The sequence below is a fragment of the Sinohyriopsis cumingii genome, chromosome 6 (genome assembly GCF_028554795.1).
Source record: "Sinohyriopsis cumingii isolate HCF-2022 chromosome 6, ASM2855479v2, whole genome shotgun sequence".
NCBI lineage: Eukaryota > Metazoa > Mollusca > Bivalvia > Unionida > Unionidae > Sinohyriopsis > Sinohyriopsis cumingii.
This window is the reverse complement of record NC_142966.1, coordinates 108766672-108792246: the sequence shown is the minus strand read 5'-3', so window position 1 is coordinate 108792246 and position 25575 is coordinate 108766672. Positions and strand designations below refer to the sequence as shown.

The window sequence follows — 25575 nt, the reverse complement described above, 5'->3', positions numbered from 1 at the left end:
ATCCTGGATTGATTACACAAAATTGTATAACCTCAACAAAATATTTGTAATTTATATATTATATACTATATATGCTCAAGTCAAACTGCAGACAACAAAGATCCTGATCTGCCATAGCATAATGGGCCTGCAGATCAGGGTCAGTGTTGTTTGTTCTCGTGATTACTTCTAACTTGCTGCACAGACCCAGATCTGCTGGTGCATTATGTAATGGGAGATCTGGGTATGTACAATTTTCAGTTGGACTTGTCTTTAAGGTGAGTATATAGTTATCCCCCTTGACTTGACCAATGATCAGGTCCCAGATTCTACTGTAGTTCGGTTTAATTTGAGTAAAAATGTTGACGTCTTTATTTTTTCTTCATTTGGAAAGTTAAGGGCTGAAAAGAACATCGAAATATTGAAATATTTGGAATTACGATGCCCAGATAATATTGAAGTTGTCTTGTGTTACATTTTTTTTATGGTGATAGAGAATTAATTTGTTGTGCATGTTCATTTGAACAAACTGTTTCAGTTAATGTGAGGATTTTTTTCCCACAGATAGAAACAGACCAATATTTTCTAAAGACAGAAAAAACACACCCTTCCAATTCACATATGGTGGGTCCTTGAGAGAAAGAGAAAAAAAGTGTCCTAGTATTTACATAGAAATGTGACCTTGTAACAGAAGTAAGTTTGTGTTCCCGGTACTTGATAGCTATGTAGTCCACAGGACTGAGGTACAGCTGCACTGGCAATGCAATCTAATTGTCTGAGGTGCAGTTGCACTGGTTTAGTATCTTACAAGATTAATTAGCATTTGTGAAAAGTCATGGTAAAACTTTATTATCAGTGGGTGCTATTTATAACTTCTTAGAACAGTGCACTAATTACAGATCTCAGCATGTTCTCCCTGTCCTTGTATTTTAAGCTGAACAAGGAAAACAGTGTCAAGGATTTATCACATATCTAACATACGATATACTTACAAATCAAGTCAAACTGGAAACAATAAAGATCCTGATCTGCTGTAGCATAATGTGCCTGCAAATCAGGGTCTATGCAGTTTGTTCTACTAATTACTCATGAACTGCACAGACCCAGATTGGCACATTATGTGATGGCAGAGCTGGGTCTGTGGAGTTTGCAGTTGGATTCATCTTACAAGTGAGTACATATGGTATCTCAGTTACTCCTATCACACTCTATACTACATTCAGTAATGCTATTTTGGATCTGCCTACTTTTGCTCATAATTAGATTTGTGACCTGGTTAAGCGGTGTTTGTCTTAGTACCTTTTGTACCTGATACTGTCATAACCTAAAATCTAGTTTTTTTTATGGAACCTTGGATAAGAATAAAAGGTGCCAACTGTTTTTGGTTTTTTTTGGTAATGGTGGACCCATTTTTGGGCTGGAATATTTTGCTTGTTCTTATTAAATACAGAAGATTCTTTTGACAAATAAGATAGAACTGATGGACAGGAACAGAACAAATAAGAAATACAGGAAACTGCATGCAACAGTTCTTTCAAAAAATCTTAAGCACTCCACCTCCAATGATACAAAGGTCAAGCACTCCACCTCCAATGATACAAAGGTCAGTGCAATTGTTGGGCAAACTGCTGAGGAAACAAATATTGTTAGAACCACTCCCAGTCCATATTTCTCATGTTGTTTTGTGAAAAAATTGTCTCCTATAATAGGGAGGAGAAAACAATAGAGTTAAAGGAAAAGCCTTATCCCTCTCCCCCAAAATACCATGTAATGTGCCATAGGAGTCCTACTCTAGAGTCTGTATTGATTGATGAATTTAATTGAATGCAATAGGACTGACTATGGCATGTTAAAACTGACAAATGAAAACAAAGTATCCAGCTTGGATTGTCATGTTGGCTTGTACTCAGACACCATGAGAAGATAAATAATTTTATACAATGCAAGACCTGGAGTTGGCAGTAGGACTGACCTATTTACAAAGTGGGGATGGGTTAGATTAAGTTTGCTTAACCTTTTTTCAGGTAAATGCAGGACAGATTTAATATAGTGGGAGATTCCACTGCATGTTTGATTATTCCATTTTAGACAAGGAAAATTGTACTATATCGAGCTATTTTGTCAACAAAACTTTTTGGGATAATGGTCTTAATTGTGAAAGAGGATGTTATATTTGAGCTTTTCCAACAAAATGTCTTCTACTAATCAACACTATTGCACCCCAGCTGAACTGTTAAGAGGGAGACTGGCAGTTTGGAGTTGGAAAATATATCCTGGGCTTGCTCAAGGTGCAAGCTGGATAAAAAACAAGTTCAGAAACATTCTTTTCTACCAAAAGTTTGAGAGCACTAATTGTTTCCTGGCATTTGTATTCATTGTTTCCTGACATCTGTATTCCTTGTTCATTACTATTTCAAATATCCATTGTTTCCTTTAGATATCAGTAACTGTTAGGCCTATTTAAGCCAGTAGTCATGTTTTTTGTGAGTATGATGTCATTTAAATAAGATCCCATTTTTAATCATGTTCCGGCCTTTCAGTGAGATTTTTGCCATTTGAGGATCTGGTAAAGGAGTAATACAAACAATTGTAACTCTCATAGTAAGGAAAGTCAAAAGTCTGGTATAGGTGTATACAGACAGTTGAAACTCTCATAGTAAGGAAAGTCAAAAGTCTGGTATAGGTGTATACAGACAGTTGAAACTCTCATAGTAAGGAAAGTCAAAAGTCTGGTATAGGTGTTGATTGGTTTACATGTTATGGTCTGATGCACAAATGTCACATTTTTGTTTAAGTTTTGGACTGTCCACATAAAATGTGTATAGGTAATACAGGTGTTTTCACCTGCACAAAATTCTTGCAGATTGTCAGACTGTGACACCATCTGACTTGTTTGATAAATATATTTTACTACCTTTTGGGTGGGAATTGTAAAATTCATGGAAATGCTAGAAATTTGGGTGGGAATTGTTAATTTTGTGGAGGCACTAACAGTTTGGTTGGGAATTGTTAAATGTATGGAGGCCCTTGCAGTTTGTGTGGGAATTGTTAAATTTGTGGAGACACTAGCAGTTTGGGTGGGAATTGTTAAATGTATGGAGGTCCTTGCAGTTTGGGTGGGAATTGTTAAATGTATGGAGGCCCTTGCAGTTTGGATGGGAAATGTTAAATTTGTGGAGACACTAGCAGTTTGGGTGGGAATTGTTAAATTTATGGAGACATCAGCAGTTTGGGTGGGATAATGTCGTCAGCCCAAGGTGCAGCAATGACCTCATATTTTAGAATGTTCTGTATTTATAAAAATGTATGGGAAAAGTTCAATAAATAATGCCCTTATAGTCATTAAATGAGATTGCTAACAAGCATAAATAAATAAACAAAAGAATTTGTTCCTGTATCTAATCATTTTTAATACCAGAGCTTTAAATTAATAAAAGAAACACAGATAGATAGAAAGCCAGACAAATGGATGGAAGAGACATTCAATCAGTGATTAATGATACATGATGCCAACTTGACAAGATGTACATGCTGTGAATAGTATATGAAACTGTTGATTAACTGAGCCTGTAGAACTATATACCCCCCTCCAACGTGAACATACATTCGGCAGGGGCGCTGGAGCATTTTTTAGACTGGAACAGCGATGGATAAGGGTTGGCTGTGGGAAGGGGTTTCCCACTCAGGCTGGTGTGTGTGTGTCGGGGTCTTCACATATTTATCTGTGTTGCAAGCTTGAGCTTATCAATGCTGTCCTTGTAGAAGGCAATGACATAGTCCATATCATCACTGAATATTGCATCGTTGGTAACACATCTCATAAGCATGTCTTGAAGATGCTGGTAAGACATACCCTGGCTGGTCAAATCTGTCTGTCACACAACTAACTGATCAGTCACCTTGTATTTCTTCAGGTACAGATCTTTCTCTGTTATGGGATACTTATTAGAAGCATCTCCTTGTGACTTGGCAAGGTAGACTCATTGACATTCAAGCTATAAAGTTTCTTGGTAACAATATCCCAGAACTTATCTTAAGCATCATCGTCTCTCATGGTGTTCAGTTTCATGATGGTGAGCTGTATGAGTCTCTGACCTTCGGATATGTTGCAGTGTTTTACTTAGATTGTCTTTTTGAGAAAGTATTTCATAACCAATGCTCATAATAAACAGAAAGTCAAAGTTGCTCATTTAAGTTTGTACACCAAGTATGCAGGTATGTATCTCAGAGACCGTTACCTTAGCAAGTTTACTACAGAGATTGTAGTATATTAAAGTGGGCCAACACATTGCACAAGCTTTTGGCTCTCACCATCCACCGCATGGGACACAGTGCACAGAATCCTGATGTGTCAGTGCCCATTTCATTTTTCCGTACTTTAAACTTATTATTGCTTCCAGGTGAGTAGTTAATTAATATTTACATCTCATAAACAGTGTCTAATGAATCCCTCTTTACTTTCGAAACCTTTATGGTGTCACCAACTTCAAGGTAAAGGGCATGGCCATAACATTGGGTCCTTTCCTCCAAACCTGATATATTTGTGGCTGCTTCTGTTTTCAACCCTGACATGTTATTAGCCCCATAATTACACTGTCGTTGGCAGTTTTTCAGTGACATGCTCATCCTCAATAGCATGTCTTTGATGATACTGGTCAGTCTCAGCATCGAAGGATGGAACCATGCACTGGCCATTTTCCAATATAAGCTGTCATCACCAAAGTTACAAATAACATGTCATATTTATGCATATTTCTTGTTTATTCGTACCAGATAAATAGTGGATTTTAATCATAGATCTTTTTATCTTGCCAGATTATTGCCGCCCCTGCATCCACAGCTTTGCTACCCCTGTTCTGTTTATTCTGTTACACCAGTATCACTTAGGATTTGTATATTCATCTCGGTGTGAGTTGGGATGGATGCATGTGTTTACATTACAGCACATTACAAGGTCTTAGCCAATATAAGAAGGGCATTGTCAAACATTTCATAAAATGAAATGCCATTACAGGTTCCTTTGTGGTGACTTTCTCTATTCTGAACAAGACAAAGTTTTATGGTAATCTTTTATTCACCAGCGTTTCAATTTCTGGTACTGATGGTATTGGTATTGTTGCCAACAATACAATACACTAGGTTGAAACGTTGCATTTAACTCGTGTTGTCTCAAGCATAAAAGTGATATCAGGCTGATGATATAATATACAATGTAATGACATCATTTTTTAGTTCTGCTATTCATAGACCATAAGAGCTTATGGGATGGTTGGTTTTCATAGTATTTCCATTCATTCGCACAGGTTTGTCGTCACTACTCTTCCTAAAACTTTTCATCCACAGTCATCCCATGGTCTAGTCAGACCTGAATGAAAATTGTGCCGCTCGAAAATCAAATATGGCCACCACAGTGCCATGTTGAAGATCTTGTTATCACTGCTTCTCCAGACTTGTTATTTGAATATTGAATTTTCACTGAAAGACTTTTTATGTATAGCTGGTCTTAAATGGGAATGAGTCCTATCTGACCTTCCACAATGGCCATTTTGAAAATGTTGTTGCTACTCCAAAATGGACAATCACATCAGCACTGGGTTTTCCATATGGCCACCAGAATGGCCGTTTAAATTTACCATCGCACATGCCTTTCTGGGCGCATGCGACTAAATCCAATCAATCAAAAAAAAAGCGTTTAAATTTTATTTGTATTATCACTATGCCTCTTAAATTGGGTTTTCATCATAAGGGTTCTTGTAGTGTCTATTTGGTCCTAATGAAAGTGATGGAAGCTGACTCACTATAGCCACCATAGTGGGCATCATGAAAATATTGCTATTTCTGTTAGTCCCAAATGGATGGTCATATCAACACGGAGTTTTCACTAATGGACTTTTTATGATACCTTTTGGTCCTTTTGAAAATGGTACAATACCTTTTTTTCCTTACGAAAATGGTGCCAACTGCACATCCACTATGGCAGCCATGATGGCCATCTTGATGATTGTGTTGCCACTACTGAATGGATGGTCATATTGATGTGAATATCTGCTGAAAGATTTTTAATGATGTCTCCTTAGTCCAATATGAACATGGTACCAATCAGACAGTATTATGGCCACCACAGCAGTTAATTTGAAAATCTTGTTATCACCGAAGAATATCAGAGGTTGTTTGAACACTCGGGAATTAAAAGGAAGAAACGGTCTTATTTTGAATCTGGAAATTCTTTGTGGCCACTAAAGTGTCAGTCACTTCAATGGCCCTTTTTTTTATTCTGCATTATAGTTTTGAATAATTAAAAATAAGTTAAGAACAGAATAAAAACTTCATTAAAATGAAAGGAAAATGTATCCATCATACGATTCCTTCCAGAGTCACAAATTATCATTATTTTCATTTGTAATCAGTTTTATACTAGGGAAATCTCATTAAAAAATATACCATTCATCTTTTGCATGCTTTGAAAGTGAATCAGTTTCTTGATTTTTTTAAAATGGCATTTTCAACATACTTAGGGGTGTAAGAGCCTTTCCAAAGAACAGGCAGGGCATCCCAGCCGACTTGGGCATATATCAAACCCATAACCTTGGATTACAAGTGTGAAATTTATCTTTCTTTGGTTTGGAGATGAAGCAGAGCCATTATGGCTTTTTTTTTTTATTGCAATAAACATTGTGGCATCAATGTTAAAGTTATGGGGGTGATGAGTAAATCACTGCAGAGATGCAGGTAAGATGTTTGGTTTTGAGGTCAGCTTTTTAATACATTTTTGTTGTTTTTTTCAGCTGGATGAATTGGGTCGTCTGCTGTGCAATGTGTGTAATGTGGTGCCTGGTGGTGTTGTCTGCTTTTTCCCATCTTATGACTATGAAAAATTGGTCTTCTGTCATTGGGAGAAGGGAGGAGTCATTGCCAAGCTAGAAGGCAAGAAAAAAGTGAGTTCTTATAATCTAGGGTAACGTAATTTCATCCAGTTTTTGCAACACCTCAAACACACAGACCTAAAACTCAGTGGTGGCAGCAGTTATGGTGAAGGTATCATGGTACCAATTGTTTTTCCATAGACCTCAATGCTACTATTTTGTAAAATAAATATACTTTCTATCCTGCCTCAGCATGCATGTTACACACTCATAGAAAACAATGTTAGATTGTCAATTTGACAAGGTCAAAACGAGGTACTCCATTGCATTTAAGAGAGATAACTCTGCTGGAACTAGACAGAGGTAAGAGTTATCTAGTCACAGCAGACACATTTTCAACCATGTGTACCACATTTCAAAAAAATCATAACAAATACAAAATATGATCTAGATACAAATTAACATAATCTCACTTGTTACCAAGAGGCTTAACTTTTGTTAAGCTTAACAGAAAGTACAACTCTTACATGATGCACCAATCACAGCTAGTGCTGTTGTTTATTTCTGAATACACTGTTCCCTACAGCTTAAGCTCCACCCACCTTGTGTTGTACAACTGGTACCATTCTACCTGAAATAAACTTGTCCATTCAGTACAATTTTATTTCCTGCTTAACTTTTGAATTTAGGGATTTATAGATGAAACTCTATCTAACTGTATGTACTGTAACTAAACAAGGTTTTGTGTACCATATTTTTTTTTTGTTTAAGACTCTGCTTAATGGGCAAGGTCAAAGATTAGATGTAAACTTGTAAACCTAGATTAGCCTTCTTGGCAAGGAGCAACTGTGACAGCAGTACCTAAACCTGAAAAGTACCACAACAATCCTTTGAGTTATCATCCCGTATCATGAACAAATTGTATTTGCAAACCAAATGATAAACAATTGACTACTCTGGTATCTCCAATCCAACAAACTACCTTTGGATGTTCAGTGTGGATTCAGATGTCAGAGAAGCACAATATTGCAACTCATCAGACTTGAAGTAATTATTATAGAAGTTTTCATAAAGATTAAAGATATTGTTACCATGATTTTCGACTTGGGGTAATATTAGAACCCTGCATGGAAGTACAACCTATTGTCTAGCTATGTCTAATGGGCCTCCTAAGCCACATGGAAGTACAGCCTATTAACTGGCTATGTCTAATGGGCCTCCTAAGCCACATAGAAGTACAGCCTATTGTCTGGCTATGTCTAATGGGCCTCCTAAGCCACATGGAAGTACAGCATATTGTCTGGCTATGTCTAATGGGCCTCCTAAGCCACATAGAAGTACATCCTATTGTCTGGCTATGTCTAATGGGCCTCCTAAGCCACATGGAAGTACAGCCTATTGTCTGGCTATGTTTAATGGGCCTCCTAAGCCACATGGAAGTACATCATAATGAATGACCTATTCATCCTGTGCCTAAGTGGCCTCCTACACCGCACTGAAGTACAGCTTAAAGAATTGTATATTCAGCCTAGATGTAAGGGGCCTCCTACACCACATGGAAGTACAGCATAAAAATTGGCATATTCATCCTAGGTCTAAGGGGCCTCCAACACCACATTGAAGTACAGCATAAAGAATGGCATATTCAGCCTATGTGTAAGGGGACTCGTACACCACATTGAGGTACAACATAAAGTATGGCCTATTCATCCTAGGTCTAGGAGGCCCCCTACCTAACATTCTATCCTGTTTTTTGAAAGACAGAAACTTCCTAGTTTAGGTAGACAGCATCCTTTCTGAAAAGCTATCCTCAGAAGATGGGTTCACCTCAGGCTGCATATTGTCAGTCATCCAATTTCAGCATCAGAATTAACATCATAATGAAAGGTCTTTTTCCAGGAACTGATTGCTTGTTATTGTTGTTGACTTTTTCATCTCCTTTAGATCAAAGAGATTCATACTATTGAACATTAACTACAGTAAAGCTTGACAGAGTTCAGAAATGGAGAGAAGAAAACTGGTTTACATTTTTTAAATCTGAAACAGTCTCTATGTACATCTGACAATTACATCACATTCTTGATGACCCAAAACTCAATATTGATGGTTGTATTCTTGTTGTGGAGGAGACCAATTCTTTAGGGTTTATTTTCGACCATAAACTAACTTTCCTTCCACATATTATGTCAATGACAAATGTAAAAAAATAAAATGGATTTAATAAGAGATGTGGGAAACACAAATACGGGAGCAGGAGAAGGTCTTGCTCCAGTTCTGCAGCACACTGGTAAGGCTAAACTTGACCATAGCTTAGTTATGTACAGATCAGCTTGTAAATCTCACCTGCTGATACTTGATCAGATATGCAGTTAGGAGCTTGGACTTTGACTGGGTACATCTAAAACTGCCCCATTGTAAACCGTGCAAAAATCTGTGTTCAGAAATCACAACCTTGGTTATCAACACTTCCAAAATTTATACTTGACCTTCTCCATTTCAAAAACTCCTCAGTAAGTCTCTTTTTTCAGAGTAAATTCAATGAAATCAGAACTACCTATAGTAGCCATATGTCCCTGTGTACAATTCGAAAGGTGGAGACAAAACTGGAGCTGCTTTTGCAACACCCCATAGCATCATCATTACCCAAATACCAGATGGAGCCACAGTTTGTACTGTAGAAATGAAAGCATGCTAATAGCTTTTGAACTACATGTGTACTTTGAAACTTCTAAAAAAAACAAATTTCTTTATTTCGGGTCCCCTTGAAACATTGAAAGATTGAAAAGTCTCAAATCCGAGAACCCATTAATATTACAGATCCTAAAGAAACATGATGTTCTCATACAATATTGAACAATTATTCTGTCATGATGGCATCGATGTGACGTTGGTATAAACAGCAATGTAAAGGCAGATGTAAATTGCAGAGATGAGGTTTGTCCATCATGTATGACTCGTTATCCAGGAGGGTGAACCTCAACCAGGGTTCATACCTTGCCACTGTCTACTGACAGTGGAACACGTTTTTGTCAGGTATCTTGACTTGCACCATGTGAGCCAGAAGTACTTTAATGAGAACACAATGAAGAAACTATAATGATCTAACATCTGAGAAATTCTTGGCCTTTTGGCAGCATTTGTTTATATAACAAATTTTGAGGAAAAAAATCATGGAACTTACAATGTAACTTTTATCTTTTATTTTATCTTCATTTTATTGAATTGTATTATTTGGAAGTTTTTTTTTTTCTTCTTTTAGACAGGTGTTAACCAGGTAAGGCCATTCATGTTTCACGTTCATTCTATAATGCTAACACCATGATTGTGATTAAAATTATTTTCAATTTCAGTTGTACAGAGAGCCGAAGCGAGCAGGTCAGGTGGAGCAGGTGCTTGGAGAGTACTCCTCCTGCATAAAGGTACAGATGGTAGTAAATAATTGACCCTTTTAAAGATCATTGGAAGCTAGAGGTTATCTAGTTACTTGGAATGGTAAGCAACAAACTCCAGAATTCCAAATTAATGAAACTTTGGTTCATCTTAAGCCTCTAGCTCCCTCCTATTCAAATAAACAAGCTGTTTCTCTTTATTTTGAGCAGTTTCCTAATATACTGGAGGATGAAAATTTGATAGGTGGCAGCCTGATTATTCTTGGGGATTTTAACTTTCACTTAGTGTCCTGGAGACCCATATACATTAAAACATGTTGAACCATTTAAGCTATTTTAATGAGACTTTGCCCATATATATATATATATATATATATATATATATATATATATATATATATATATATATATATATATATATATAATGCATAGATGATGTGTTGCATGGTATAGTCATGTCCCCTGCCTCAAGGTCAAGGTCATGACTTGTATGCTTGTCAAAAGTACAATGTTTGGACCACAAACTTGTTTTAATGAAGTTTTGCCCAGGTATATACAATGGCTAGACAGTGTGAATGACACCATAGCCATACCACTGCCTCAAGTCAAGGTCACTTCAAGGGAGAATGTAAATGATTGTATTCTTATCTGGAGTATATGTTCTAAAATCGCTGAAGATGTTTTTATGATACTTTCACTAGTAATATGTCATGACTAGGCCAGTGTATCACATACCATTGACACACCTCTACCTGAAGGTCAAGGTCACAGTGAGGGATTATATAAATTATTGACCTCTATCCGTGCACAGTAAAACATCTTAGTCAGTGATGATACTCTAATGAAACTTTAAAATGTTACATAATATCACCATGACAATGACTTGAGTATTCAGTCACGGGTCTCACCGTGACAATGTATTGAGCATTCAGTCACGGGTCTCACCATGACAGTGTCTTGAGTATTCAGTCATAGGTCTCACCATGACAATGCTTTGAGTATTCACAGTCATAGGCCTCACCATGACAATGTCTTGAGTATTCTATTTTTTAAACTGTGCAAATATTTTGATGAAATTTTACCCAGATCCATAGAAAATATAATACAGTAGTCGAGTTCCCAAGTCAGAGATCAAGGTCATAAGTAGAGGAAAGGTCATAATTTAGTCGTATCAAGAGCAGTGTTTTTGTATCCATTTGTAATTGAATGTCTGTTGTTAAAGCACCTTTTTATTAGCCAGCATCTGGTTCATGTTGGACACGTTTTAGATGAAGTGGAACTTTATATTGTTTCCTTACTTAAAAGTTGTATTTTCAATCTTTGTTTTACATGATCCTTTGTTCTGTAGAGGCTTTCTTGATCCATGTTTGTGAAACAAATTTAAGGCTCTTTATTTGTGATACCAAGATCAACCAATTTGCTTTCATGAAAGAGATTTACTTTTATGTCATAATCTGTTTTACAGAAATGTGGTAGATGGAGCACAAGCAGCATTACTGGTGCTGTACTTTTCTGTGTTGTTGGAGGGAAAATGAGTGAGGGAATCAACTTCTCAGATGAATTAGGACGGTAAGTACAGTGCATTTATGGCATGTATAAGATAATTGGATGAAATATAGTATGTGTAAGATAATTGGAAGAAATATATTATGTGTAAGATAATTGGATGAAATATAGTATATGGAAGATAATTGGATGAAATATAGTATGTGGAAGATAATTGGATGAAATATAGTATGTATAAGATAATTGGATAAAATATAGTATGTGTAAGATAATTGGATGAATATAGTTTTTATATACCTGCATAAGGTAGAGCATATTATGATATGATCTTGTCTGAATGTCTATCCATTTGTATATTATTAATATTGTTTCTCCACAGTAAGTCAAGTTCTCCACTATCTAGTTACTAAAATTTTTGGATGGTTTGTACTTGGGGCAAAGAAAAATCTTTTCATTTTTATTTCAATTTTATTCTATATAATTGTATAAAATGCAGTATATGTTTATTGCACAATAAAATAAAAGATATGGGTTGCAATAAAATAAAAGACATATGGGTTACAATAATATAAAAGATATATGGGTTACAATAAAATAAAAGACGTATGGGTTACAATAAAATAAAAGATCTATGGGTTACAATAAAATAAAAGATATATGGGTTACAACAAAATAAAACATATATGGGTTACAGTAAAATAAAAGATATATGGGTTAGACTTTATTAACTTTATTTAAGGTTATGATGTTTTTGCTAGTGAAATATGGAAAATACTAACTTTTAGTGCACAAATTAGAAATCTCTGCATGGCTAGAGTGATAAAAAGATCATTTTGTACATAAGATATCTATCTGCAATGTGTTTGATTTAGTGTGGACATAAAAATAAATACCAAAGCTATTGATATTTTTTTAATTTCTTTTGTCTGACAGCTTGAAATGTCTTAATTCCATGTGAAAATTTGAAAATGGTAATCTTTTTTAGTAAACTTTATGTTGAGCCTATCTTGGTGGAAGCTGAACATGGCAATTTTGTCTGCATGGATGTCTTTCTATATGTCTGTCTGTCTACACCCTTCATAAACCTCAAGGTCAAAGAGCTTTATCTGGTTCAGTTTACACCCTGCATAAACCTCAAGGTCAAAGAGCTTTATTTGGTTCAGTCTACACCCTTCATAAACCTCAAGGTCAAAGAGCTTTATGTGGTTCAATGTACACCCTGCATAAACCTCAAAGTCAAAGAGCTTTATATGGTTCAGTCTACACCCTACATAAACCTCAAGGTCAAAGAGCTTTTTATGGTTCAGTCTACACCCTACATAAACCTCAAGGTCAAAGAGTTTTTTATAGTTCAGTCTACACCCTTCATAAACCTCAATGTCAAAGAGCTTTATACGGTTCAGGTATGTTGGCCAGAGAAATGTTTCTTGTTATGTCGATACATCTTGATGTGTACAACACCAGTTAGCAAAAGTTTCTCAGTATGCAGGTCATGGAAAGCTTCTTGTTTAAAAATAAAGTCATTGTAGTGAAATTAATTCATCGTGTGAATTATTACCACAGTCATAATCAGCCAACATTTGTCTAGGTTTTTATCATTTTCAAAACCCAAAATCTGTAGCTGAGGACTACTGTTTCAGGATAATGGCAGGAAAAGATAATACTTTTACAAAATACTGTGTACATACATTTTACATCCATTTCATGCATCTTTTTTTATCCTTCTGTATCTCATTTTGTCTGTTTATATCAGACCTGCCAACCCTACTGAAAAGGTCGAGAGAATCCTGATTTATTGACCTACCTACCGATTTTAAGAAAAAAATCGATTTTTCAACTCTCCGAGGAAAAAAAAACTTATTTTTTTTTATACAAAAACATCATTTTCCGTTTCCCTGTTTCTGTTTCTGTTTCTGGTTTTTCTGTGTCTGGTATGTTTCTTAGTACTTTACCATATCTGGCTTGATTTCCGGTTTTTATCTGCCAATACAAAGAGATTGTCTCACAGTGTGGTTCTCTTTATTCAACCCCATCAGCAAATCTCAGCATTATAATGGATAAGTTTCTCAGCAAGAAGTGAAAAAAAAGAAAAAAAGGAAGTAACTGGTGACTTTTCATCAGCCAAGAAAAAGAAATGGGATATAAAAAAAAATATAGGAGTGATTGGGAGAAGCAGTTTGCTTTCATTCGTCCATTGACTTGTGGGGCCTATCATGCATTCTGCCACTGATGATCGGCTCTTTCCATATTCAATTCTGCGTCATAATTGTAGATTTGGTAAAGCTGAAACTCTCTATCAGGTCATCAGTGTTGATTCGTTCCATTCGGTTGGAGATAAAGGCCAGGTCCTTAAACAATACTACAGATTGTTTAGACACATCTGCAATGCTTGCATGAATAAGTAAGTCATCCTTTAGTGGGTTGCTGTCAGAAAAAAAAAGGATGGATCTGGCTAACTGTTGTTTCCAACCTTTGGGAGAGTAATGCTATCAATACTTTCAATACTGCAAAGCAACAGCAATGCTGAGCGAGCGTTATCATTGGTCAGAAAAAACAGAATCAGCCAGAGTCAGCATCAACCCTGGAAGCTATTTTTGTTAGCATATATGGTACCCAAGGACAAATAAATGAGGAACTTTTGCAGAAATGAAAATCTTCAACATGCAGTGGACTGAACTAAAAAAAAGTGAACATCTTTATCGTGATATGTACACCTTACTCTTGTTTTTCCTGATTTTTTTACCCTGCCCCTGATTTTTAATGGTGATTTGGCGGCAAATTCCTGACTTTGATTTTTTTTCAGTGTTGGCAGGTCTGTTATTATGTTTGGTTAAAAAGAGTTTTGGTTTAATATTATCAGCTAAAAAGATAAGTACTTCTGATAATTTCCTGAATTTTATATTATTTTATTCAGCTCTGTTTCAGTACTTTAATGAATTAAAAGCTAGCGCTTTATGATTGGTAATTTCACTGTTGCATTTTTATTTATATACAGTTTAAACTATGGAGTGTTGTCTTAATGTGCAAGACCAAAAGTAATGGACAAATCAAACCCGACACAATCATGGCTATTCATCAGCATTCCTTTTGAAAATGTTTGTACTGTCACAAACAGATATATTAGTTTTATAATGAAGTTTTCATAAGTTTGCATGAAAATAATAGTTACTACATATTAAGTTTATACACAATGTTACATAGTACAAACTGCCCAGGTGTTTGACCACTAAGGTCAGCACACATCCTTGTAGTCCATCAAACCAAGCAGTGTTTTTCATATTGCCTGGGACAACTATCAGCATTTCAAGTAAGCAATAGTTAACTGAGAGCTAATGGTAGATTGGAGTTTGGAAATTTGTCAGGTAAGTCTTATAACAAAATAGCCACTGACTCGATATAGTTGATGATAACAAGGATTAATCAACCCAAGAATAATTATATTCACTTGAGTTTGCAGCCTCAGTGAATATTGCTTTTCTGGCATTGATAAATGTTTGTATTAGCCTCATCAGAAGTCAGTAATTAAATAATTTTACATATGTATCATAAATAATACTGCCATTGGAGTGGGGTTGGGAGAGCTATAGCTCATGTTGGGTTTGTATTGATTACTTTCCTTTATCTATTTTTACTGATGCTTATTTTAAATTATGGCAACCAAAAGTACTATTTTATAGCATGTTCATTTGGAAAGCACATATCTATTTCAGTAAAAGTGACTTTTGTACATGTTTAACTTTTATATATCCTGATTTACTGTTAAATGCAGGATGATGTAAACAAAAAATTATTATTGAATTCATAAATGTTGGAAGGGCACAGTGTTACATATTTATGTTCCTTCCTCTTTGTGTGTGTGTGTGTGTGCACATACACATAGGTCTATCTATCTTTTTGGTTTGTTTTGCATTTTGGCCAGATTCTCCTGGGGTGGAAGTGCACATTTCTAGTTTATCATATACTGTTGAGTGCAGGGTCTAACAGGGATGCGGTGGAAGTGTATATTTCTAGTTTATCATATACTCTTAACTGTATGGTATAACAGGGAGTGGGTGGAAGTGTATATTTCTAGCATATCATATGCTGTTGACTGTATGGTATAACAGGGAGGGGGTGGAAGTGTATATTTCTAGTTTATCATATACTGTTATCTGTATGGTATAACAAAGAAGTAGTAGCAGAGCACATTTCTAGCTTCAGTACTCTTTCAAATAATTCAAATTTGCTTTTGACAGGTGTGTAATAATGGTTGGACTTCCATATCCCAATCTTCACTCTCCTGAGCTGAAGGAAAAGATGGACTACCTTAATGCCAATTTTGTAAGTCCTTACTTTTTGTCTGGACATATTATATGCAGAATGCAGCCTGCTGCTTATACTTAATGTCCATGCATATCTAATTTGCATCCAATCATGTTTATAATGGCAGATGTTAATCTCTAACCTTGATTTGGAATTCCAGTCAAGGAAGCTATACACCAGCAACAGATAGACTTGCAATGCATAGTTCTGTCTCCCTTTCATCAAGCATGCTGTTAACACGTGATTGTAATGTTTTGGTTGATACATTCTTATGTCTGTTGCATATTAATTGATGAATCGTCATGTGAGGCATAGCCACACCTACTTCAGAAGCCTTAGCTGTTACTGCATCTGTACTTACTGTAAAGATGGCATAAACTATCACACTAAAGAATATGCCCCCTAATTTATTGGAAATTACTTTACAAGTATTGAAATCACATTAAAAACCAAACAACTAAGATACAAATGTTATAGTGATACATGTTATTGGCCATGTGCCATTGGAGTTGGCAAAAATTGAGAGATCACACTCCAGAAATTTGTATGGGAAAGTGAATGATGTCCACTGTTAACTTTTGTTTCAGACATTCTTTGAGATAATAAAATGAAAAGAGAGAATGAGATAAAAGAACAGAAAAAGCAAGTAGATCTACTCATATTCTGTATTGCAAGTCTAAGATTGTTCATACAGCATCTCATTAGTGAGCAACTAGTTTATACTGTACCTTTTTATCTTAATAATTTTTAAATTATTAAAAACAATATTAAATAATGAGTTTATCCTTCATTTCAGTGCAAATCATGACCAATGTCCATTGATTGCCCCCCTCTGCAATATTGTAAACTGCACAGAGTCAGCAGTCTCATGACATCTATGCACTCACATCTTTCCATAAGATATATTGCAAAGAAAGCAATCACATGCAATATAGCATAAGTAACATGAAGGTTCGTGTAAAGGAGTAAATTTGTGTGAGGAAAAAAAGAACAAAACACAATTCTGATCCTGGCCTTAGCTTGATAAAAATCCAGATTTCTTCAAAGATATTTTATTTTAGATTTTGGAATACATTTTATGAAGAAAGATTGTTGTTGCTCCTAGTAACAAGTACATAATTTATTCACTTTGCTCTAAATGTTGGCTTCCAGTAGCTTCTCGTGGGTTGGTTGTTCTTTCCGGGGGTTTTCCCTTGTTCTTCCTCCACCATTAATACTGGCTGCCATGTATAGCCTATCGTGTACTGAAAAATTGCATTAAACCCTACAACAATTACAACTACAACTAAATGTTGGCGTAAATCTGTCAGTTAATACTAACACAATTTTCATTGCTACACCCTGGGTATGTGACCATTTCACCGACTTTGTCTTGGAATTTTCTTTCTTTTTTATGCTTGACAGTTCTCACTTACTGTAAAAAAAAGTAATTATATAATCCTTTCAAGTTTGAAAGTGTCAAATCTATAATGAACTCGTATATAATTTTTCAGTTATATATAATTCCAGTGTGTACCTTCCATCAATAATTTTCTTTTTCAGCCCAAGGATAAAGATGGCCACCTGCCAGGTCAAGTCCACTATGAAAATCTGTGTATGAAGGCTGTCAATCAATCTATAGGTAATTTCTTGTCTGGCCGGTCTTGGCAGAAGCTCAACATGGTGAGCTTGTTGGCATCTGTGTGGATGTTCATGTGTCCACATATCAATCCATTTACATCATAGATTAAAATCAGTGTTAAAATGTTTAAATTAAGGTCAATGTTACAGTCTTTTAGATTAAACTCAGGGGTCAAGTTTTTGGATGAAGGTCAGGGTCAGTGTTTAAAATTCTCTAGATTAATGTCAGTGTTAGTTGTTTTAGACTGACTTCAGGGTAAAGTTTTTAAGATGGTCAGTGTTAATTCGCTTAGATTAAGGTCAGTGTTAAATTCGCTTAGATTAAGGTCAATATTAAATTCTTTTAGATTAAGGTCAATGTTAAATTCTTTTAGATTAAGGTCACTGTTAAATTCTTTTAGATTAAGGTCAATGTTAAATTCTTTTAGATTAAAGTTAATATTAAATTCTTTTAGATTAAGGTCACTGTTAAATTCTTTTAGATTAAGGTCAGTGTTACATTCTTTTAGATTAAGGTCATTGTTACATTCTTTTAGATTAAGGTCAATGTTAAATTCTTTTAGATTAAGGTCAATGTTAAATTCTTTTTGATTAAGGTCAATGTTAAATTCTTTTAGATTAAGGTCAATGTTACATTCTTTTAGATTAAGGTCGCTGTTAAATTCTTTTAGATTAAAGTTAATATTAAATTCTTTTAGATTAAGGTCACTGTTAAATTCTTTTAGATTAAGGTCAGTGTTACATTCTTTTAGATTAAGGTCATTGTTACATTCTTTTAGATTAAGGTCAATGTTACATTATTTTAGATTAAGGTCATTGTTACATTCTTTTAGATTAAAGTTAATATTAAATTCTTTTTGATTAAGGTCAATGTTAAATTCTTTTAGATTAAGGTCAATGTTACATTATTTTAGATTAAGGTCATTGTTACATTCTTTTAGATTAAGGTCACTTAAATTATTTGAGATTAAAGTTGTGGGTAAGCTTAAGATTAGTGATACAGTTTTTAGATTAAGGTCAGGGGTCAAGATTTTAGATTGATGTTAGAGTTAATGTTTTTATGATTAAGTTTAGGAAAAAGATATTTAGATTAAGTTCATGGGTAAGGTTTTTAGATTAATGTCAGTGTTAAAAGTCTTTTTTTAAATTAGGGTCAGTGCTCAAGTTTTTTAGATTAAGGTCAGTGACATGGTTCTTTTGATTAGGGTCAGTGGTTGGGTTTTTTGGGGTTAAAGTCATTGGTTAGTTTTTTTTAATTACTGTCAGTTAGATGTTTCTTTTTTTCATTAAGGTCAGGATTAAAGTATTTTTAAATTAATGTCAGTGGTGATGGGTTTTTTAAATAGGTCAGTGGTAATGTTTTTTTTATAGATCAAAGTAAGTGATAAAGTTTTATTAATTAAGGCCACTGGTGAGGTTTTTTTGAACTGAGCTCATTGGTAATGTCTTTTACTTTCTAGATAAATAAAAGATGGTCTGGACATAAAGGATATTAATTGACCATCTACATGATCATGCCACTTTGTTTTTGAAAATCAAACAACTGTCAAATACATCTTCTAAGGATCTTTTTATTAGCACACATATTTCATGCTACAATTTACCAGTTCATGCATATCATCAGATTCCTTCTGCACCATGCATGAAATCTTTGTTTAACAAGGGGAAGGAGGAAGGGGAAGAAATAAGTGAAAGGATATTGTTAATGATAAACTCAAAACATCAACAACTGTTCACAGGGCAGGTCACTAAAGTTTTTTCAAAGTGAAATGTCATCAATACACTAACAGATTTTCCAGAATGATCTCTGATAGAATATTGTAAGGGTCCATTGTAAACCCTGATTCTCACTGCCTAGTATGGCTATCATTAATATATTGCTGTTAATGTACCCATAGGTCGAGCCATTCGTCATCGTGGAGACTATGCCACAATTCTTCTGCTTGATGGGCGATATAGACGGCCAAGCACAGTGTCCAAATTACCTGGCTGGATCTCTAAACATCTTAAGAAGATGGACAGATTTGGACCTGCCATAGCTGCCATATCAAGGGTATGAAGACCAGTCTCGCCATTTCTGACAGTTCAATCAAAATTTTCGTCGTTAGGCAATGCATCCTTTTCGTTATTTGGAAAACCTGTGGACAAAGTAAAACTACAGTTAAAACTGACAAGTCCATAATTAGATTGATACTTTGAACTCATTTTTTATCATGAGGTGCTTATTCTATTAGACTTTTTTATGGTGGGTTCAAACAGATGATTTCAAGACTAAAAAACAATAATACAAATATCTACAACCTTCAAGAACTGCTGTACCAGGTCCAATGAATTGTAGAGTGCTGAGCAGTTAAGTAATTTTCACCCCATTAATTTAATTGTTGTTTTTAGTGCATACAATAAAACAACCACAACTCATACCATGTGCCTTTTCAGAGTCTGGAGTGCCACTGTAGGCACATCTGCAATAGGTTGCCAACAGCTGCATTAATCAATGTCTACAACAATTTTATGTTCTAGTTTTGTTTTCTTCTAAAACAACAAAAATGAATACCCACCATGTTTTATTAAGACATACCAGGAGACATATATGAACCAGCCAATGATAAAATGTCATGAGCCCCAAAACTGGAGACACTTGAAGAGGAAACAATCTTGTATACCAAACATGTTTTATATCAATTGAGAAGAGCACATGTTTATTTGTACTTGAATCAGTGGTTCACATATGCTTTGCTGAGAATTTATTTATCATTTAATCAGTTTAACCTAATGATCGTGATTCACTGATCTTTTCAACCTGCTGATAGACTGTTCAGGACACTACTTTGGGGACAGGGATTTTCTGTCTCAACACAGGGGCTGCCTTCTACACATCAACCCCTGAATTTTCTGCTTTCACATTTGGCTGATATGAAGTGTTCCATCTGCCGGTATGAGTTTTTGAGCACAGTTGAGTGCATTGAGTTCCGGTACGAGTTTTTGAGCACTGTTGAGTGCCGGTACGAGTTTTTGAGCACAGTTGAGTGCATTGTTTCAGGCTAGGAGATGATCCACATCTAATGTCTTTGATACCATTGGTACAGCAGAAAACACATTACTCACTACCAGCTGTCCCTCTTTGAGTGTAGTGGCTGATTTTCTTCCTTTTTTGAAGAGAAATAACGCTTAATTTCCACTATCAAGGGATATAGGGCCTACCTATCAAAAGTTTTACAGAGGCCTGGCCATTGGTTCAGATTCTCAAATTGCTGACATTATAAGGTATTTTGAGTTGCAGAGAGTGGTGTCATACTTGTGCCAAAATGAAACCTCTTTTGTGTTTTATGGTCATTATTTTTAAAAACCTATGAGCCTGGGGTGAAGTATCCTTCAAGATTCTTGCCCTCAAGACCGTTTTTTTTTTTTTTGCTTTTTAGCGTCAGCAAGAGAAAGAAGGGATCTTCATGCCCTATCTGTTAAACAAGGTTGTCTAAGGTAAAATGGCAATTATAAGTTGGTATAGCTCCTTTGCCAACCATATTCTTACCCCAAAAAGCAGCTACATTTGGCAGTTCCATTCCCTGCAGAGATTTCCAATCTTAGTTGTATCTTTGCTGGGTATGATCAAGATCAACTTTTATGGTCAATTAGTGCATTGCATTTCTATTTGGCCAAATCTAAAAGGAAGAAAAGGTAGGAATCGTCTTTTCCTCCCATTTCAGGGCTCTACTAAAATTTTGGTGTCAGCTGTTTCTAGGTGGATTGAATAGACAATCAGGAGAGCTTATCAGTCCCTGATTGACAGGTGTCTTTCATTCATGAGGATTAAAGCCCCTGAAGTCCAAAGCATTGCTACCTCGTCTATTTAACTTGTATGTCATGAAAGCCATGTTTTGGCATTCACATACAGCCGTCTTCCTTTGCTCCTTTTTTGCACCAGAGTGAAGGCATATATTCCCTAGGGCCTTTAGTTGTGTCACAAAAAGTAGATGAAGCAGGCACTTACTTGAAGCAGTGGACATTCCTATAGTAAGGGCGAATATATCCTTGTTTATACCAAAATTTCTGAGTCCATCAGTCTCACACCACACTGGCAAATTTAGTTCATGCAACACTCATGTTTTTATATTACTGATATTAAAATGTAGTGGGAGGGGGATGAAACAAATTTTAATGATGTAATACTTACCTCTTGAAATTGGCAGATTTCCTCCTCCCACCTTGCTCCAATGTCCTATAAGCAGTCTAGTCCTGGAAAATGATGAGGACTATGGCACGTGTTATTGACTTGGGCTGCAGACTGAGTCTGTCTTATGCTCTGAATTCGTCCAGAACTCACTGGAGGTTGATCATTGGAGGATGAATTCTTGTTATATGGATGGGGTTAGTTCCACTCAGAATAACTAAGCTATGCAGTAATGGCAGGTAAGTGTTACATCATTAAATTAATTTACCCCTACCCCACCGCAGCTCTACATCTTTGATTGCATAAGTTGCTTAGTGACCAAGATTAGTTCTAGTTCTTTATAGTTCTGTTCTAAGAGCAGTCAGGCACTATCCTTTCAAATGTTCATGGAACATTAGAAACTAGAACCGATAACAGTTTGTATTGATCAAACAAGCTTTTGTACATGGTCTCTGATTATTAATCAAACATGCTTTCATGGACTCTACTTATTGATCACACATGCTTTCATGGACTCTACTTATTGATCAAACATGCTTTCATACAACATGGACCCCGCCTATTAATCAAACATGCTTTCATGGACTCTGCTTATTGATTAAACATGCTTTCATACAACATGGGCCCTGCTTATAAATCAAGCATGTTTTCATACATGGACTGTTTATTGATCAAACATGCTTTCATACATGGACTCTGTTTATTGCTCAAACATGCTTTCATACAACATGGACTCTGCTTATTGATCAAATATGTTTTTGTGCAACATGGCAGGAGCAATATGCTGACAACTTTGGATTTACTGCTTAAAATTAATTTGTTTTGTGTAATGAAATGAACTCAATTTTTTGTCACGTTACATAAAAATTTGCAAAGTTTTTAAAGGCATGTATCTTTGCATCAGTTGCTGTACTCAGCCAATACTTAGGGAAAAAATGTCTAAAGTTTGTACACTAGTATGCTAGGAATTCTGTAGTCCATGATGAATATCCAGAAATCTAAATCATCATAATGCAGGTGAGACACTACATTCCTTGGAAGACATATTTTTACAAAAGTATTCCAGTCCTTAATCTTATTTCTATATTTATCCTTTCAGTTTTTTGGTGACAAGAAAGTTACTTGATGATGAGAGATGATTACGTTGTTAAGATTGATCTGCAGCTGCTTGGATGATTATTATCATGCAGTCCATGGAATTACTAAAGTATCACCAAAGAGAGTACTAGATGCTATAATTATTGCAACAAATGTTAATTTTTAAATGAATGAAGTTGGAAGAGTGATGCTATATGATGTTTCACCCAAAAGAACATAGAACATAAATTGAGGATACAGTGTTCATCTGTTTGACTATGTCTTCATTTTTTTTATTTTTCTGTGAATATTTCATGTGAACTGAAAAGGACTATTAAGCAAGCAGACCTGATGAATGGGAGATAACTGAAAGATATTGGACTTCTAGAAGACTAGTCTGACACAGAAGATGCAGGTTCATATGCAGTAAATATGACTGTAAACAGTCAATACCACTGCTCAGTTTGTACAGTGGTAGTCCATGACCTGCATGTAATGTTTTTAAGAAATGAAATCTACATTCTTAAAGACACGGTTGACACCTTTTTGTATTCCAAAATAGACTCCTCAGGTGTGTCTCAGATGAAAAAGAGAAAAACTTGTTTCAAAAGATTTATCAGTGGTACTTACCACCATGATACAGTCCTCCCTAATGTTAAAACACCTGGATAATTTGCAAGCTGGCTTAGAATGCGGAGGCAAGTTTAGATCACATTATTATGTTGTAGAATAGGATAAAAAAAAGGCTATTTGTTTTACAAGAAAAATAAATCATTACTAAAATTTGTCAGTGAAAACTTGACATATTGCTCGTTAGGTCAGGGAAAATGGTGGTCAAGCACAGACATTTTGGAATTGTCATTAAATCCATGAATTTGAGTGAGAAATTAGATTTTTCTGAATAAATATATTAACATGAAATATTACAAAATATTGATCAATGCAAATGTTGGTAAATGCCTTCTGATGGTAACACTGTATGAAATAAATACCAATTAAAGAAGTCTTGCTAAGTGAAATTCTTCATGTTTTATTTTCTGTTTTAAGTGGGGTTTTAATGTACACATCCTAAATGTGATACATCCTCATCTATTTAAATTTGAAGAGTCAGTCAGCTGTCATGTTGATGCCTACAAGTGTTTCTATGAGAATTAAGTACTTACTTGCTTAGCTGGCTTTATTTTGATAACTATTGAGAACTTAATTATCCTTCACCATGATGACAGACACTAGTTAAGAGATGTGTTGGTTACTTCATTTCCAACATCACAGTAATTCCCATAGTGAAGATCAGCATCTCAGAGTATCTTTTAGAGCATCTTGATCAAAACCCTGGTACAGAACAGATTATTTTTCAAATTCGAATTCCAAAAGTTTTCAAAAGGAAAAAGGGTTTAGAAGTTTAATAATTCTTGAATGAAAGATACAGAATGTGTACAACTAGTTAAATTATATGCGATCTCGTAGAACAATATGCTAAAAAACCCACTTGAATTTCCATAAGATGAACATCAGATACACTTGTGATAAATGATCAGTTACATTCTGAAACATTATTATTAGAAATAAGTAGTACAACAATTTCTTATGCCACATACAAGAAAAATGAGAACATTAAAAAAAGAAGCACAGTTATTAAAAAAAATAAAGGAATTAGAACAATATTGGGCAACTTTAGAAAATGACACATATAAGAACTTTAAAAATGAAAAACATTTATTAGAGAAAAGTAAGGAATTAGAAATAAGATTGTGAAACTTTGGAAAATGCCACATACAAGAAAAGGGAGAACTTTAAAAAAGAATCACTTATTAGAAAATATTAAGGAATTAGAAAAAGATTGTGAAACTTTATAAAATTTGCTAGAACTGAACAGGAAAAAGGAAAAGTTGATGGAATACTGGATGAAAAAATGAAAGGGGTTATGATTCATTATAGAGCAAAATGGGTTGATGAAGGAGAAAGAATTACAAAGTATTTCTGCACCTATGAGAAAAGAAATTGTGTTAGTAAAATGATGCCTGTGTTAATAAGGGATGATGGGTCAGTGACAATAACTTAGGGCTATTCCATTTAAATATATATGGTACCTAGGGAAAGCAGTTTTTTAATAAATATATGCCAGGGTACTTTGATTTCACATAGTTGACCTTAAAATGTTAAGAAATTCTAAATTGCATCTATGGGTGAGTACCACACTTTAAAAGTGCCTTCCTTGGATACCATGTATGTTTTAATGGAACAGCCCTCAAAGGAAATTTTACAAGAAACTGAACTATTCTGAGAATTGTATAAATACAGTAAATAAAACTCCATCAATTTAAATGCACTTTATAATAATATTAATAGACTTTGTGAAGACCTTTAATTCAGTTACTTGGTTCTACATTAAGAACATTTTATCTTCAATATTGGAGATTCTGTTATAAACTGGGTATCAACTTTTTATAGTATAAAATCGTGTTACATTAAGTAACTACATCTCTTCTTGGTTTTACATACAGAGAGGATGTAGGCAAGGAGACCCCTTATCTCCATATTTTTATCCTTTGCGCAGAGATTCTGGCACACATGGCAAGAGGAAGGGATGGGATTTGGATTTTTAACATTGCTTTCACAATTTTTTTAGTCCTATCGCTACAATGTCTGCAGTGTGGCAGTTCATAGGGAT

The 25575-nt window shown here is 35.1% G+C and overlaps 1 protein-coding gene across 1 annotated transcript in view; it reads left to right on the top strand.

Moving 5' to 3' along the window:
- LOC149797686 (ATP-dependent DNA helicase DDX11-like) overlaps positions 1 to 23917 on the top strand; it is a 148136-nt gene extending 124219 nt beyond the window's left edge. Inside the window, exons 23-29 of the mRNA XM_089962606.1 lie at positions 6765 to 6914; positions 10193 to 10261; positions 11697 to 11800; positions 15973 to 16057; positions 17582 to 17660; positions 19558 to 19712; positions 22927 to 23917. Coding sequence (XP_089818732.1) covers positions 6765 to 6914; positions 10193 to 10261; positions 11697 to 11800; positions 15973 to 16057; positions 17582 to 17660; positions 19558 to 19712; positions 22927 to 22953 — 669 coding nt within the window. The 3' untranslated portion in view covers positions 22954 to 23917. The remainder of the gene's footprint in view (positions 1 to 6764; positions 6915 to 10192; positions 10262 to 11696; positions 11801 to 15972; positions 16058 to 17581; positions 17661 to 19557; positions 19713 to 22926) is intronic.
- The last annotated feature ends 1658 nt before the right edge of the window (positions 23918 to 25575 follow it).